Below are 16450 nucleotides of genomic sequence, written 5' to 3' on the forward strand. Positions count from 1 at the left end.
ATATATATATATATATATATATATATATTTTATATAAATATATATATATATATATTTATATATATATATATTTTATATATATATATTTTATATATATATATATATATATATATATTTTATATATATATATATTTTATATATATATATACATATATATATATATATATATATATATATATATATATATATATATCTATATATATATACAGCAGCAGCAGCAGCTGTTTGAGTATCCATTGCGGGACCGGCCTATCCTGACCGAAGTCGGGATGATGTAGCCGATGCATCTCTCTACCAAGTGGCTTAGGCTGTCTGGTAGAGATTGTATGTAGGGTGAGAAGTGCTTGTAAGTGTACTTGTAGTGTTGGAGTGGCTTTGGATGTGTGTGTAGTCTGTGAACCAAGTGTAATCGGCCTGCGCAAGCCGACTGGGTGCAAGAATACTTTTATAGTAAGCAACACTGGTTAGTGCCCCTCCCCGGACATCAGCTAACTAAAAAAAACAAACAACAAGCCTCAGACAAGGACTGACCAAACGATGACGACCAAGGACCGGACAAAGGACATGGTAATTGGAACCTGGAATGTAAGGGGAGCAAATGATGAGGTGAAAGAGAGAGAGATTGTCCAGGTGCTTGAGGGTGCGAAAGTGGATGTATGTGGAATAACTGAAACAAAATGGAGAGGAGAAAGTGTGAGAGAATGGGAGTATGGATGGGGTATATGTGCAGGAGTAGGTGAGAATGAGAGGGCAGAGGAAGGAGTATGTATAGTTGTGAGTAAAAGATGGAAGAGGAGCATAAGACAGTATGGATCAGTTGGGTCAAGGATTGTGTGGGTAAAGTTGAAAGTTGGAATACAAATGTGGGCGATTGTGTGTGTGTATGTGCCAACACAAGATCGTGCTAGAAGAGTGAGAGAAGAGTTCTGGATAAATGTAGAAGTGTGCATGGAAAAGTTTGGAAGGAATGAGAGAGTGTTTTTGATTGGTGATATGAATGGTAAAGTTGGGAATGTGAAGGTGGATGAAATAGTTGGTGAGTGGGGTGTGCCTGCTGAGATAGATGAGAATGGGAGTGCGTTAGTGGACATTTGTGCTGGGAGGGGGTTGGTGATAGCCAATACCCTCTTCAGGCATAAAATGATCCACAGGTATACATGGCAAGTGATGAGAAGGGTGGGTGGTGAACTGAATGAAAGGAAGGCAATGATTGATTATGTGTGTGTGGATGAAAGGATGCGAAGATGTGTAATGGATGCAAGAGTTTATAGAGGTTGGGGGAGTGGACTTTCTGACCACTACTTGGTGGTGGCTAGAATTAAAATTCAAGTAAGATGGAGGAATAGAATAAGGGAAAGATGAGAGGAAGGAGTAGTTGCAAGGAGAGTGGAAAGGTTACAAGAGGATGAGAAAAAGGCAGAGTATAAGAGAGAAGTGGAGAAACGATTGGGCAAATATGAATTGGAGCAGATGGGAGATGTGGAAGGTGTGTGTAGGATATTTACAGAAGAAATATGTGCAGCATGTGATGTGGTGTGTGGAAGGAAGAGAAGACGGAGGGGGGTGCAAGGAACAGCGTGGTGGACTGAAGAGGTGAAACAGGCTGTGGCACAAAAGAAGAAAGCATACAATGAATGGATGAGAAATAGGGGCGTGGAAGAAGTTGAGAGGCGGAAGAGAGTTATATGTAGAAAGAAAGAGAGAGATGAAAAGATTAGTGAGAGGGAGTAAAAAGAGAGTGGATGAGGAATTTGGAAAGAATTTGAATGTAAAGTGGAGGGACTGTAAGAAAATGTTCTGGAGAGAGGTGAAAAGAGTAAGACAGGGTGGAAGTGAAGTTAGTAGGGGAGTGAAAGATAAAAATGGTAGATTACTAGTGGAGAAGGGAGAAAAAGTGAGCAGATGGAGAGAAAACTTTAAGGAATTGTTGAACGTAGAGGATGGAAGTAATGCGAGTATAAGTGGCTGGGGAATGGCTGGGAGGAGGGAGGTGAGAAGACAGGAAGAAATCAGTAGGATAGAAGTTGTGGAAGCAATGAAGAAAGTTAAATCGGGGAAAGCCCCAGGAATTGATGGAGTGTGTGGTGAAATGCTGAAGCATGGGGGAGAGATAGTAGTAGAATGGATGTGGAAGATGTGCAGATTTGCCTGGGAGGAAGGTAGAGTCCCGAAGGATTGGAAGTCAGGTGTAATTATTCCCTTGTACAGAGGAAAAGGGGAAAAAGACGTGTGTGGTAGTCATAGGGGCATTTGTCTTAGTATAATAGGAAAAGTGAATGGTAGGATACTTATTGACAGAGTTAGAGAAAGAACAGAGAAATTAGTTGGAGAAGAACAGGGAGGTTTTAGGAAGGGAAGAGGTTGTGTAGATCAGATATTCATTCTTAGATCTTTAGTGGAAAAGTTTCTCGAGAAGGGAAAGAAGTTGTATGCTGCTTTCATGGATTTGGAGAAAGCATATGACAGGGTGGATAGACAAGGATTGTGGAAAGTGTTAAGAATATATGGAGTAGATGGGAAGTTGTTGAATGCTGTGAAGAGTATGTATGATGGTGCGAAGGCTGCAGTGCGTGTGGATGGTGAACTAAGTGAATTTTTCTCTTTGAAAGTTGGTTTGAAACAGGGATGTGTCATGTCTCCATGGTTGTTCAATCTGTACATGGATGGGGTAATAAAAGAGGTACAAGGTAGGGTAGTGGATGTTGGAGTGGCCCTGGTGAGAGAGGATAGTGTTTGGAAACTCCCTGTACTGTTGTTTGCAGATGATACTGTGTTGTTGAGTGAAGATGAAGGGGAGCTGCAATGCTTGGTGGATGACTTTGAGAGAGTGTGTAAGAAACGGAATCTAAAGGTGAATGTAGGGAAGAGTAAATTGATGGTCTTTGAGAGAGGTAAAGTCAGTGAATGTACAGCGAGGTTGGGTGGTGAGGAATTGGAAAATGTGAGTACGTTTAAGTACTTGGGTAGTGTGATGAGTAAGGATGGAGGTTTTGAGGGTGAAGTGCTTGAAAGGGTACAGCAGGGAAGAAAAGTTGCTGGTTCTTTGAAAGCAGTGATAAGAAACAGGGAAGTGAGCATGGAAGTGAAAAAGTTACTACATGACAATATTGTGATACCAACTCTAATGTATGGAAGTGAAGCTTGGACGTTGTTGGAAGGACACAAGTCAAGAGTGAGAGCAGTGGAAATGAGTTATTTAAGAGGAGCCTGTGGAGTCACATGGAGAGACAGGCTGACGAATGAGGATATAAAGGAGCATTGTGGTGTTGATGTGGATGTGATAGGAAGCATTATGAGGAACACACTGAGGTGGTTTGGCCCTGTGGAGAGGATGGAGGGTGAAAGACTGACGGAGAGAGTGTATGTGAGTGAGGTGGAGGGGGGAAGAGGGAGGGGGAGGCCGAGGATGAGATGGAGGGATGGGGTGGAGAGGTATATGAGAGAGGGGGGTGTGAGTTGGGAGCAGGGGAGTGAAATGGCGGGGGACAGGGCGACTTGGAGGCGATTTGTTTGTGGCCACCCCAAATGGGATTGAGGCGTCTGGCAACAGATAGACATTGGTTCAACCACAGTACCCATTGTGTCCACCAATGCAGTACGTGGCCAGGTGAACACTCCCAAAGTTTATTACCTTGGCGGGGCACAAACCCTGGCTCACCCAAGTACGAAACGCACGCTGTACCGCTGTACCATATATATATATATATATATATATATACATACATATATATAGTGGTAGGTGGTGGCGACCATCATCCACTCACTTGATGTAGTGCTGCCTACTTCTTCCTTAGCCTTTGTCATTCTTTTTCTGTGCCTGCCCTCCTCATTTCCTATTTCTCCCATCTTTTCTGTCACTACTTATTGCTTTTCTTTCCGTTACAAGTGGCTTTACATTGAGTGACAAGCCAAATGGTTTCCTGTAAGCCAAGAAACCATTTACAACGCTGGGTGGTAACCATATAACCAAACCTTACGTGCTCCCTACGTGTCAAGTGTGTTGGTGGAGGGTTAGTGCCCCTCCCTGTAAAACAAATAACTCAGAGTCAAATGGCCATCCCGTATGGGATTATGGCGTCTGGCAATAGATAGATAGATATATATATCATTATCATCATCATCCGGACCTCCTTTCCAACCCAAGGGCAGGGTGAGGAGTAGCAATGTCCAGACAGCCCAAAATTGCTCAGTCCAATGGGCCACGCTTCCATTCACTCATCATTCAAGCCTTCGGAATCATGGCTCTATTGGATACGCCAAAAACATTCGCCACGTTCTGTAGCTTCACATATCGTATCCGACAGAGTCAATCCAGACGCTGCCATGTTAAAAAGGGGTGCCCAAAATCCCTGATCATGCACATCTCCTCTCAAAATTCATCCAGCCAGCTCGATCTCCTGTCAGTTCCCTAGCCTCACCAACTTCCAAACCTCTCTTCCTCACACATTCATCTACCATATCTCTCCACCTTCTCCTTGGCCTACCTCGCCTCCCCCCTCCTTCGAATTCGCTCAGATATACCTTCTTCACCACTCTATTGTTATCCATTCTCACCACATGAACATACCATCTCAGTACACTCTCTTAAATTCTGGTGTCCACCAACTTCCTCACTCCGCATCTTTCACGAATCACATTATTTCGTATCATATCCACCCTCTGTACTCCACATACATTCCTCAGCAGTCCCATCTTCACTGCTCTTACTCTTGACATTTCATTTTCATGCCACACAATAGTCTCACATCCATATGTTAAAGTTGGCATTAACACTCCTTCATGTAAGCCCCGTGCAACTGCAACACTCAAGCCTCTGTTTCTTATCAAAGCCTTTATTGCACCAGCTACTTTTCTTCCTTGTGTCACTCTACTTTCAACTTCTTTTGCACATTTTCCTCTCTTTTTCTATCACTGTACCCAGGTATTTGAACTCTCTCACCAATTCCAGTCTCTCTCCATTCACTGTTACATTGCACTGGGAGTCACCTTCTCTCTCAGTAACCATCTCTTTACTCTTTTCTACATTTACTCTCAAGGCACGACGCTTACAGACATCAGCAAAACTCTGCACTAGCCTACCAAGTTCTTGTCCAGTACTGCATCATCAGCATACAACAAATTTGAGATATTCCATCCATCACCATTCATTACCAATGCCATCCCTCTCTCCATTACTCGTGTTTTCACTTCTCTCATCACCCCATCCATATATACATTGAACAACCATGGGGACATCACACAACCTTGTCGCACGCCCACACTGATTGTGAACCATTCACTTAGATGCCCATTAACCCTGACACATGCTTCATTACCATCATAAAAACTCTTTACGCCACCTAACAGCTTACCCTCTACACCATACATGCGCAGAACTTTCCACAATCCTTCTCTGTCCACTTTGTCATATGCTTTTTCTAGATCCATGAATGCCATAAACACCTTATGGTCCATCTCAAGCCTTCTCTAATATCTGTCTCACTGCAAATATTGGGTCCACACATCCTCTGCCACTCCTAAAGCCATCCTGTTCATCACTCACTAGGACTTCTGATATCTCTTTTACTTTCTCTATAATAATTCTTCCATATACCTTCCCTACCACAGTCAGTAAACTTATGCCACAATAATTCTTGCACTCACTTCATTCACCTTTATTTTTGTACAGGGGTACAATCACAGCCTTTTTCCACTCTGCAGGCACAGTTTCACTCATCCATGCCTTCTTACATATCCAACAAGCACTTCATTCCATTCTCTCCACTACATTTAAGCATCTCTGCATACACCTCATCAACCCCAGCTGCTTTCCCATTTTTCAGCCGCTTCACAGCACTCTTCAGCTGTGCGAGTGTCACGTCTCCTGGCACTGGATTCCTTCTCTGCACACCCCTAAAACCAATCATGTTTACAGCTGCTCTGCTCTCTCGATTCATTAGGCTTTCAAAATATTCTTTCCGTCTGGTCCTTACTTCATCTCCATGGGTTAATAATCTATATATATATATATATATATATATATATATATAATGTATACATAATAATAGGTAATATAAATATAATATATATTTGTTTATTTATTGTTAGTGATGCCATATGGCTTTTTCAGCATAGGAGAGTTATATATAATAATCTCTGACACCTTTATGATGGTAAGTGGTGGTCACCACCATCCACTCACTTGATGTAGTGTTGTCTACTTCATTCACCTTTATCGCTTCTTTTTCCATCCTCCCTCTTCTTTCCCTATATCTCCCATCTTTCCACTCTTTTTTTTTTTTTTTTTTTTTTCACCACATCAGATGGCTGTACACTGAGTGACAAACATAATGGTTTCCTGTAACCCAGGAAAACATTTGTAATGCTAGGTGGTAACGATATATTGAAATATTGACGTGATGTGGAGCTAGCTATAGTGCCCTTATCAAGCAGGTGGAGAGATGCAAATGCAGTGTCCACCTAGGAACCAAACCTCCACACTCTTCCCTGTGTCTTGCTGTGGTGAGTTGCTGTTTACCACAAAGGAACATCATCAATTCATTGTATGGGAAAGTTTTGCAGAGATAGTTGCATGCCTGCAGGTGATGGATCTGCTTGGCTAGACAGACCAGGGTTACTCAGTAACAACAAATGGCCCCTTCACTTTGAAAGGTCTCCCCAAAACTTGGAAAAAATAATAATGATACTGTAAATAAATAAATAAATGAAGAAAAATCGTTTGTGGGCAGCACCATCAAACAATACATCCCTGGGTTGAGTTGGTCAAGGAAGCTCCCCAACACTGATTCCCTATTAGTTTCTTTTCTGCTAATACTTTAGCCCCTTGATATTTTCCTGCTAGTTGTTTTTCAATCTGTCGCTATTAAAAAGCTATACATAACATTCAAGGGCATATTAAGGTGTAATGTGCAAAGTAATTCACCAAGGAAGGGGTGCTGGGGAGCTTCAAAACCCAAGGAAAATATAAATCCATGTGTTCTGTGAATTAAGTATAGATAGATATGTGTGAGTAGATAGGTAGAAACATAGATATAACAGGTAAATTTAGCATGTAATATTGAATAGCACTTTCAAGGTGACCAGCCATGTGATTTTCCCATCTGTGTTTGATGAAATACCAGTATTTACAAGTCTGTTTGTTTCTGTTTAATGAAGAGTAATTGTAGTTCCACAGTGATGATATTAAGCCTACTTTATGGCCCTTTGGCAAGGTGTTCAGATGTTCATATGGGACCCCTGAATGAGATTTAGCGTAGTGTAGTGTGGTGGTTGGTGGGGGTGCTCACCATCCACTCACTTGATGTAGTGCTGCTCTCGGGTGCCTGCCCTTTCCTATCTTCCATCTTTCCATCCTTCCTCTTCTATCTTTCCTTCATTCTTGCCTCTTCCTTCTGGCTACAGGTGACTCTACATTGAGTGACAAGCCAAATGGTTTCTGGTACACCAGGAAACCATTTACTATACTGGGTGGTAACCATATAACCAAATTATGGTGCCTGGTGGTTTAGTAGGCAATTAAGGCACTCCAGTCAGATTGAACCTGTGCAGAATTATATCCAAGGGATGGTTGGGGTTTACTGTTCACATAATGCCACTCAAGGATGAGTGAGGCTGGTCACTCTCATCTTAAATGTCAGGACCAACTTGCCTAGTCCTGGGTTCCCATGCATTTCATGGGGCAACACTGGATTAGATAATGAATAAATGAATGAAAATGTTGATGTGGATGTGATTGTAAGTGTTAAGAAAAATACTTGGAGGTGGATGCGTCTTGTGGAGAGGATGGAGGAGGACTCGAAGAGAGTATGAGTGAGGTGGAGGGGGAGAGGAGGAGAGGGGGACCAAAGATGATATGAAGGGACGGAGTGAAGAGAGATGAGAGAGAGAGAGAGGTGAGCTGGAGGAAGGGCAGCCAAATGGCAGTGGACAGGGCAGCGTGGAGGTAATTTGTCTGTAGCCATCCCTTATGGGATTAAGGCATCTGGCAATAGATAGATAGTTTACAGTTTCACTTTTCCACGTCTTCATCCACTTGAATAATGTGTCTCTTGACAGGCTTATGATCTTAACCCCATCAGTTATAGGACATACTTGTATACTTGAGTTTAGCCAACAAAGTACCCATTTATTTGACTTAGGAGAGACCCTTGATGTTGAAGGAGTTAAACTATTCTTGTACAGTATTTAGATGAAAACATCAGATTTTTCATCATAAACTTATTGTTCCAATCAAAGAACAATGATAATTAGGCCAGTTTTTTCAGCTTAATCTTATTGCTCTGATCAGTGGGTGATGATAAATGCCAGTTAATTTTGAAACCTCCTCATTAATGCCACTTGTATTCCTATAGGCAGTTGGAATGGACAAGTCTGAAATACCAGACTTGAAACAGGTATGATGGAGCAGAGGCAAGAACACTGAATGTTCATCCTAGTATAGTCGCTCTATGGTATTGCTGCATACTAGTTTTAAGGCCCTTTCCATTAAAATAATTGTCTTGAGTTGCAGAATTGTATAGCACCCTGTATGTTATGTTTACTATATATTTTTTTTAGGAAGATCTTTAGTTGCTGAACTGCATGCAGTAAGTTCCAAGCTTTTTGTGGACTGCTCAGTGAATACAGGTTTCAGTGTTATAATGAGAATTCTTGCAATAATTTATTGTTACTACAAAAATTTGATGCAAAATAATGCCTCTGAGGGCAAAAATTAATGAGTTCAAGTATTTGAACAGTACTTCAAATGTAAATATGCATATTGCTTTTGTGTCCATAATGTTTGAATGCTGAATGATCATAGCTATATTATGAAGTATATAACCGGGGTGTTGCATAGTGTTTCATAAAATTAGCATAAGGTGTAAAATCCTTGCTCATGAAACTGACCAGCAAATGGCCATGATGATGATCTGAAGTAATTTTTATCTGTCATGGGTGAATGTGGTGTATTTATTATTTAGCTTTGACTTCCTTGACACATGTTTAATTTTTGTTATCTCAGTAAAACAGTTTAGTAAGTTAGCATCACATCAGTAACCATGCCATACTGTATAATATCCTATTGAATGGTCAGGAAATGCAGTGACAGGTCTTTATTGAAACATACATCACCAGGTATATTTCAGTGATCTTTTAATTGTATATTCGTATGCTGTCCATGTACATGCGGTGGAGAGGATGAAAACAAGGCCATCATTTTCCATTGAGTTGTGGTTAGGAGGATGAATGAAGTTCAGGGTCTCCATTATGTGCATCTTAGGAGCTGCGGGACTTGCTTACAGCAAGTTAAAAGTGAACATGTTACACCCATTACCCATACATCAGTTCAAAGAGAAAGGAAGGACTTCCACTATCGTATTCCATTCCTCTCACTTTAAATGTTTTTTTCTTACTGCTTTATAACAGATTGGACAAGCATTTACCTAAACTATTTAGCAACATCATGTGCATTTCCTATATATTCAGAGATACTGACTGAGTTTACCAGGTGTTTTTAGATTTATGACACTCAGCAGCCCACAATCTTGTATGTTTTCCTCATGTTTTGTTGTATTTTAATATTAATTTCGCCTTGTTTATATTTTTATATTGGCCTATTAATTTTTCTCCATTTGTTTTTCTGCATATGGTGTGGTCCGTGTAGAATGTAGGAATAGACAAAGGTGACATCCCAGACCTCACAAAGGTAGGAGCTATCGCTTGTTTTCTCTTGCAGCTTATACTGATTCATATTGCAGGAAAAAAAAATGCAGTTTCACAAATTTATTTAGATTAAAAAAAATGTAATAAATATCTACAGTAACCCTAATTGTCTAACAGAACTTCATTTATAATAAATATATATGAGATAGGTTCAACATGTTCGTAATTTTCTTACATTTTACCCTCAGTCTTCTTTGAAATGTAAAATAATGTGTGTGTGTGTATATATATATATATATATATATATATATATATATATATTTCAACTGAATAAATTAAACTGTCCCCGAGACAGTCTATCAGCTCAGGGCTGTCCAAGGCCCCGCGTGGCTAATTTGAAAACATCACGTACTGTATGTGTAAAGTCGCGTTAAATCGAGAAACCCTTGTTAGTTTTTTTTAATGTGTTCGACTCTGGACATAGGCTTCACAGCCTGCTCTCAAGGCCCAGTAGTCCTCCTACATATCATACATCTCTGCATGAAACCACTTCGGCGCTAATACCCATCGACCATATTGAATACATGCTAGGGCTGTCTCATACTGGACTGGTGTATTGGTATTAGTGGGGGTATTATTACATGTCGGCGGGTCTTCTGGTAGATTGGTAAAGTCTGCCTGACATGAAATTCAAATCCTTAAACTGTTCCCTGCTCCAGCAGAGATTTGAGCTTGGGTCCAGTAGAACCACAGGCTACCTCTCTACTGATCGAGCCACCGCCTCCCCCAGCATATCTCCTTAAATATTTGCTCATGTTAAAACGAAAACGCACTGTTTAAACTCACGTTAGTTGAGAGGTCACTCTGTGTGTGTGTGTGTGTGTATATATATATATATATATATATATATATATACTATATATATATACAACATATATACTGGAGAGAGAGAAATATATATATATATATACATGATGTTGATGGTTAGGGTAGTGGATGTTGGAGTGGCCCTGGTAAGAGAGGATAGTATTTGGAAACTCCCTGTACTGTTGTTTGCAGATGATACTGTGTTGTTGAGTGAAGACAAAGGGGAGCTGCATGGCTTGGTGGATGAGTTTGGGAGTGTGTGTAAGAAACGGAATCTAAAGGTGAATATAGGGAAGAGTAAAGTGATGGTCTTTGAGAGAGGTGAGGTCAGTGAATGTACAGCGAGGTTGGATGGTGAGGAATTGGAAAATGTGAGTACGTTTAAGTACTTGGGTAGTGTGATGAGTAAGGATGGAGGTTTGGAGGGTGAAGTGCTTGAAAGGGTACAGCAGGGAAGAAAGGTTGCTGGTTCTTTGAAAGCAGTGATAAGAAACAGGGAAGTGAGCATGGAAGTGAAAAAGTTACTACATGACAGTATTGTGTTACCAACTCTAACGTATGGAAGTGAAGCTTGGACGTTGTTGGAAGGACACAAGTCAAGAGTGAGAGCAGTGGAAATGAGTTATTTAAGAGGAGCCTGTGGAGTCGCATGGAGAGACAGGCTGACGAATGAGGATATAAAGGAGCGTTGTGGTGTGGATGTGGATGTGATAGGAAGCATTATGAGGAACACACTAAGGTGGTTTGGCCATGTGGAGAGGATGGAGGGTGAAAGACTGACGAAGAGAGTGTATGTGAGTGAGGTGGAGGGGGGAAGAGGGAGGGGGAGGCTGAGGATGAGATGGAGGGATGGGGTGGAGAGGTATATGAGAGAGGGGGATGTGAGTTGGGAGCAGGGCAGTGAACTGGCGGGGGACAGGGCGACTTGGAGACGAATTGTTTGTGGCCACCCCATACGGGAATGAGGCGTCTGGCAATAGATAGATACATAGATATATAGATATATATATATATATATATATATATATATATATATATAGATATAGATATATATAGATATATATATATATATATATATATATATATATATATACTGTATATACAGTGTCCTCGCACAGTGAACGTATTCAGAGTAAACGATTTGCAATGTGAACAAGCATGGGTTAATCGGGTCCACAAAACCATAATGAACGAGTTGAACCCCGAATGAACGAAATCGAGGAAAAGAGTAGGCCATAACCACCATCTCCTATATTGAACCCCCCCCCCCCAGTAGACGCTGCACAAGAGGCCAAATCTGAGCAACCTGTTGAGCAGAATCCAATGGAGGGCAAAGATTTGCCTACGTCGAAGATCAGTAAAATTCTAGCGGCAGTGGATGTTCTGAGAGAAGAGGTCAAGGCAAATGAAACCAGCAGCCTTAGGACACAGGAAATGCTCAGTAGAGTAGAAACCACTTTTCGTTATTACACTGAAAGGCACAATAGTGAAGTTAACATAAGAAAACGAACACTCATCACTCTCTACTAAACTCAAGAACAACAGGAGCCAGTTGCTTCTACATCGTCTACTACACTTCCTGGTGAAAACGCCGATGTGATGTCATTGGTGTCATCTTTGGACCTTGAAGGTTTTATGGGAGATATGAATGAGGTAGAGGAATGCGGGGAAGTGGTTCAGTAAAGTGATGAGGGTGGGACTGGTGACGGGAAGGAGGGAGTGGAAGGTGATGTGGAGGGGTCACCCTAAGTGTATCTCCCTGCCTCGGAACCACCTGTATTTAAGCCAATTAGGACTGCTATCTGCACCACTTAAGGTATGGTAAATAACCATGTGCTTTATATTTTGTATATCTGTACTGTATGTGTTTGAAATGCGCCCTTTAGTATTTCTTTATGGCTCAAAAAGTGGACTTTGAGAAAGCGGTGCTGCCCATATGCTATTTTTCCCAAGATATGTTGTTCACAGTGAATGAATTCGCAGTGAACGAGTTCATCTGCTGCCCATAAACTCGTTCACTGTGTGAGGGCACTGTATATTAGTGATGTATCGGATATCCACCTCTGCATCTTCAGACAACAAAAGCTCCAAATCGTTATCCACTTCCGCGTTTTCAGACAATAAAAGCTTCGCATAATAATACGCCTCCGCGTCAAAGAACCGCAGAGGTCCCTGATCTCCACCCATCCAATATTTCTCCTTTCTCTTTTTGTCATAATTCATTTTCTCTCTCCTATTCATCCACAACTCTCCTATCCATCCTCACACCTACCAGTCCCTCTTCCTCTTTCTGTTTTCTTTATTAGCTCTCTTCCTCCCTCCATCACTCATTGTTCCCCTTCTCTCTCTCTTTCTCTCTCTTTGTCGCAATAGTTACACGTACTATGTTAATATATAGGCATCTTTGGAGTCACTTAAGTATGGCTGAAACTCGTCACTTTATACAGTAATCCCCGTACTTTTCGGACGCCCACTTTCCAAACACCCCACTTACCGGACATTGTGGGCCTGGACCTTTGGAACCCAAATATGGCCAAAAAAAGAAAAAATCCCCCTAAAATCCAAATTTTTTCCCACCCGTAATTTGAAATTGTCGCGCGACATCGACCAGCTGTTACACCAATGACCCTTCACCCCTTCCTTCCTCCCCCCTCCCCCCTCCCCCCTCCCCTGTCAGGGTTGCCATTTGGTATTTTTCATTACCAAATGTGGGCCAATTTGGTAATGAAAAATTCGTTTGGTAATGACTCAGAATAATGCATTACCAAATGGATTTTTATCATGTATGAGGATACACAGGATGGAGATGATGGATTGTTTGCTCTCTCTGATTAATCTGCTAGCCAACATAGCATGAAAATAATCAACATGCTGTTAATTATAAGAAGAATGAGTACATGTATTTCCACTTGTATATATAATTAGTGAAGAATAAATGCTAGCTTTACGAATTTGGTAATGAAAAGTTAAGTTTGGTAATGAAAATTGAGGAGTTTGGTAATATGGCCATTTCGATCTGGCAACTCTGTTTCCCTGTGACCAACTGTCCAACACTCAAACAGTTACTGCATAACTTCAATTGCGAGTGGATTCTTATCACAGTGGATGCCACACGTGCTCGTTTTTTTTTTTTTTTTTTTTTTTTATATAATAAACAGTGAATAAACTGCAATACCTCGCCAGTAGACCACATGGGAATTTACGGTGTTGTGCAGTGTTAAGAAATTAGAATTTAGAGTGCAAAGGATTAACTGTGGAGTGCAAACTGGCTGTTGAAACTGGCGTGTTGCAATTAACCATGTGCAGTGTTAAACAATTATAACTCACAGTACAAAGAATTACTGTAAGTGCAGCACAACACTGGATTACTGTATGTGCTTCAAGAGCATTTTCACCACTGCCAAAGCCTTAAGAAGGTGGCCACGGAAATGCTGTAAGTACCCTGGCTGAGTACAGTCACTTCTAATTCCTCATTCTTTGGTTCCTTTTCATGTATTTCATGCTTTATCTCCATTATTGGGGTGAATAGGGTCTTAAATAAGTTTAAATAAGTGCTGTGCATGTCCGGTAGGGAGTTATTTAGGTGGCTTTCAAAGTTAGGCTGTGTTAGGGTCATAAATACCAGTTCAGCAGTCAAAGGCCCACTTTCCAGACAGGACCACTTTCCGGACATGCCTTTGGCTCTATTACATCGGATATTAGAGGGATTACTGTACTTCATAAACGTACTGTAATATGCGTTAAAAAAATATAAAAAATGCGTCTGCAAACACGGACATGGAGGTAAAAATAATGCGCAGTTGTGTTCGCTTCCACAAAAATTAATATCCTAACCTCCGCAGTTTTATCCGCAACCGCATTTTATGAGAAACAGATATCCGGCTCCGGCTTCGCCTCCGCGGATCTCTAAAATTTGGTATCCGATACATCACTACTGTATATATATATATATATATATATATATATATATATATATATACATATATGTGTGTTATATATACAGTAATGTATATATATTATAAATATATATATACAGTAGGCTCGCACAGTGTGCGATAGATTGGGCGGTCCACGACCTCGCACAGTGTGAATTTGCACACTGAGAATACTTAATCGTATGGGAAAAATTACACATGGGCGGTACCCCCTAATACCTGGACATTTTTTGGCCATTAGAGACATAATGAAGGTCAGATTTTTCGGACATTGTACTACAGATATAGCTACAATAACAAAAATATGGGCAGTCATCTTAACAACAGTAGACAACAGGCCTGATGGACTTCAACAGCAGGGGTTCTGAGGCACGGCAACGCACTTACAGTGCCCTTACTGCCACCCCGGCCGCACCACGCTTGTTTAACGGTTGCCAGTGTTGTATTATTCCAGGCTTTGAGGAAGAAATTTATGGCCTGTCGAATGTTACATTTCTTCCAGAATGCAGCAACAGTCATTATGGTGGGGGTTGCACGTATGCAAGGTGAAGCAGGTGAGTCAGGTGGGGCTGTGAAGGTGGAGGGGGAGGCGGCTGCTGAGTCAGGTGGGGCAGTGGAGGAGTAGGGGACAGCGGCAGGTGAGAGAGGGGAGGATCCTCCCTCTCCTCCTCACTACTGCTCACATTTTCGGCAGTTTCCTTCAACTCTTCTTGCTTGTTTGTTTCATTCCTCATCTTGTTATGGACGTATTGGCAGTGTAACAACTTGGTATTCACAAAAAAAAAACGTCATTACAGTATTATAGAAACTGGGTATCTATTCTAACATACTGTTATTGCCGAAAACGTTATTGTTGAAGTTGTTATTGGTGAGATGCTCTTGAGCACCTTTCCCACAAGCCTCTAGGTCACTATTGGCACGTGGTGCAGGTTGGAGGGTCTCGTACCGATGGAAATGGCATTTTAAAGCCATGTCTTGCCTCTACCTCATGTTTTGTGAGGTAAACTCGCACATTCAAGGTTTTTGGTTATGAGTTTTGGTCACGCACACAATGCGATTCGCGCACTGTGATGTCGCGCACTGTGCGAGCCTACTGTATATATATATATATATATATATATATATATATATGTATATAGTATACATATATTTTTTGCAACACCCAGGTAATGCATGGATAGTTTTCTATGTTCTGTCCCCACGGATACAACAAACATGCAGTGATATAGCTGTCAGATGTACTCACAATAATAATAATAAAAATAATAATAATAATGATAATAATAATAATAATAATAATAATTTAAAAGAACTCATGGAAGAAAGTTCTGATGATAGCTGAATTGATCTATACAGTTTATGACGTCTACGGAAACTTAATCTGTTTGCATGCAGGTGTATGTAAAATAACAAAACATGCTATGGTTAAGAAAACAATGCCAATAGTAAGTAATGCAGTACATCATAATGAGAACACTGTTAAAAGTACAGTACATGGCATTTTACAGTCCAGTATTGTATCCATCATCAGTGTTGCCAGATTGTTTCATGTTGAAGCTGCACCAATACTTTTCTTATGAGTGTTCATATGATGGAAGTGTTTTTTTTTTTTTTTTTTTTTTTTTTTTTTTTTTTTTTTTAAAGGTGTAAAAGAATTTCTGGTATGTTACATTTTCACAGTACTAAGCAAGATGCATTTATATCTACTGTGTAATACTGCTGAAGGTAATTGCACATAATGAATATAGAATTGCCTCAGTTTTGAGGATGGTAAAAGTGTTTTGTCCAAAGTCAGAATTGCAGAGGAAATATTGCATAAAAACAAAAGTATATTTCTAAATAAGCCAGCTAATGTATTTCAGGAATTTTTTGAACTTATCTTTTACATAAATGCCAGCATTTTACAGTGTTTCTTTTAAATTTTACTTTGCCGTGACATACAGTACTGTGCACTTCAGTACAAACTGCTTTTCTAAAGGAACAACTGTAAAGCATCCTTCCTAGTT

The 16450-nt window shown here is 40.6% G+C and overlaps 1 protein-coding gene across 1 annotated transcript in view; it reads left to right on the forward strand.

Moving 5' to 3' along the window:
• Nucleotides 1–16450, forward strand: part of lap (phosphatidylinositol-binding clathrin assembly protein lap) — a 188034-nt gene that overhangs the window by 119963 nt on the left and 51621 nt on the right. Inside the window, exon 8 of the mRNA XM_080271288.1 lies at nt 9644–9685. Within this exon, the coding sequence (XP_080127414.1) occupies nt 9644–9685 (42 nt within the window). The remainder of the gene's footprint in view (nt 1–9643; nt 9686–16450) is intronic.

The sequence above is a fragment of the Coenobita brevimanus genome, chromosome 45 (assembly GCF_032717465.1).
Source record: "Coenobita brevimanus isolate Jiangsu-jjx chromosome 45, ASM3271746v2, whole genome shotgun sequence".
NCBI lineage: Eukaryota > Metazoa > Arthropoda > Malacostraca > Decapoda > Coenobitidae > Coenobita > Coenobita brevimanus.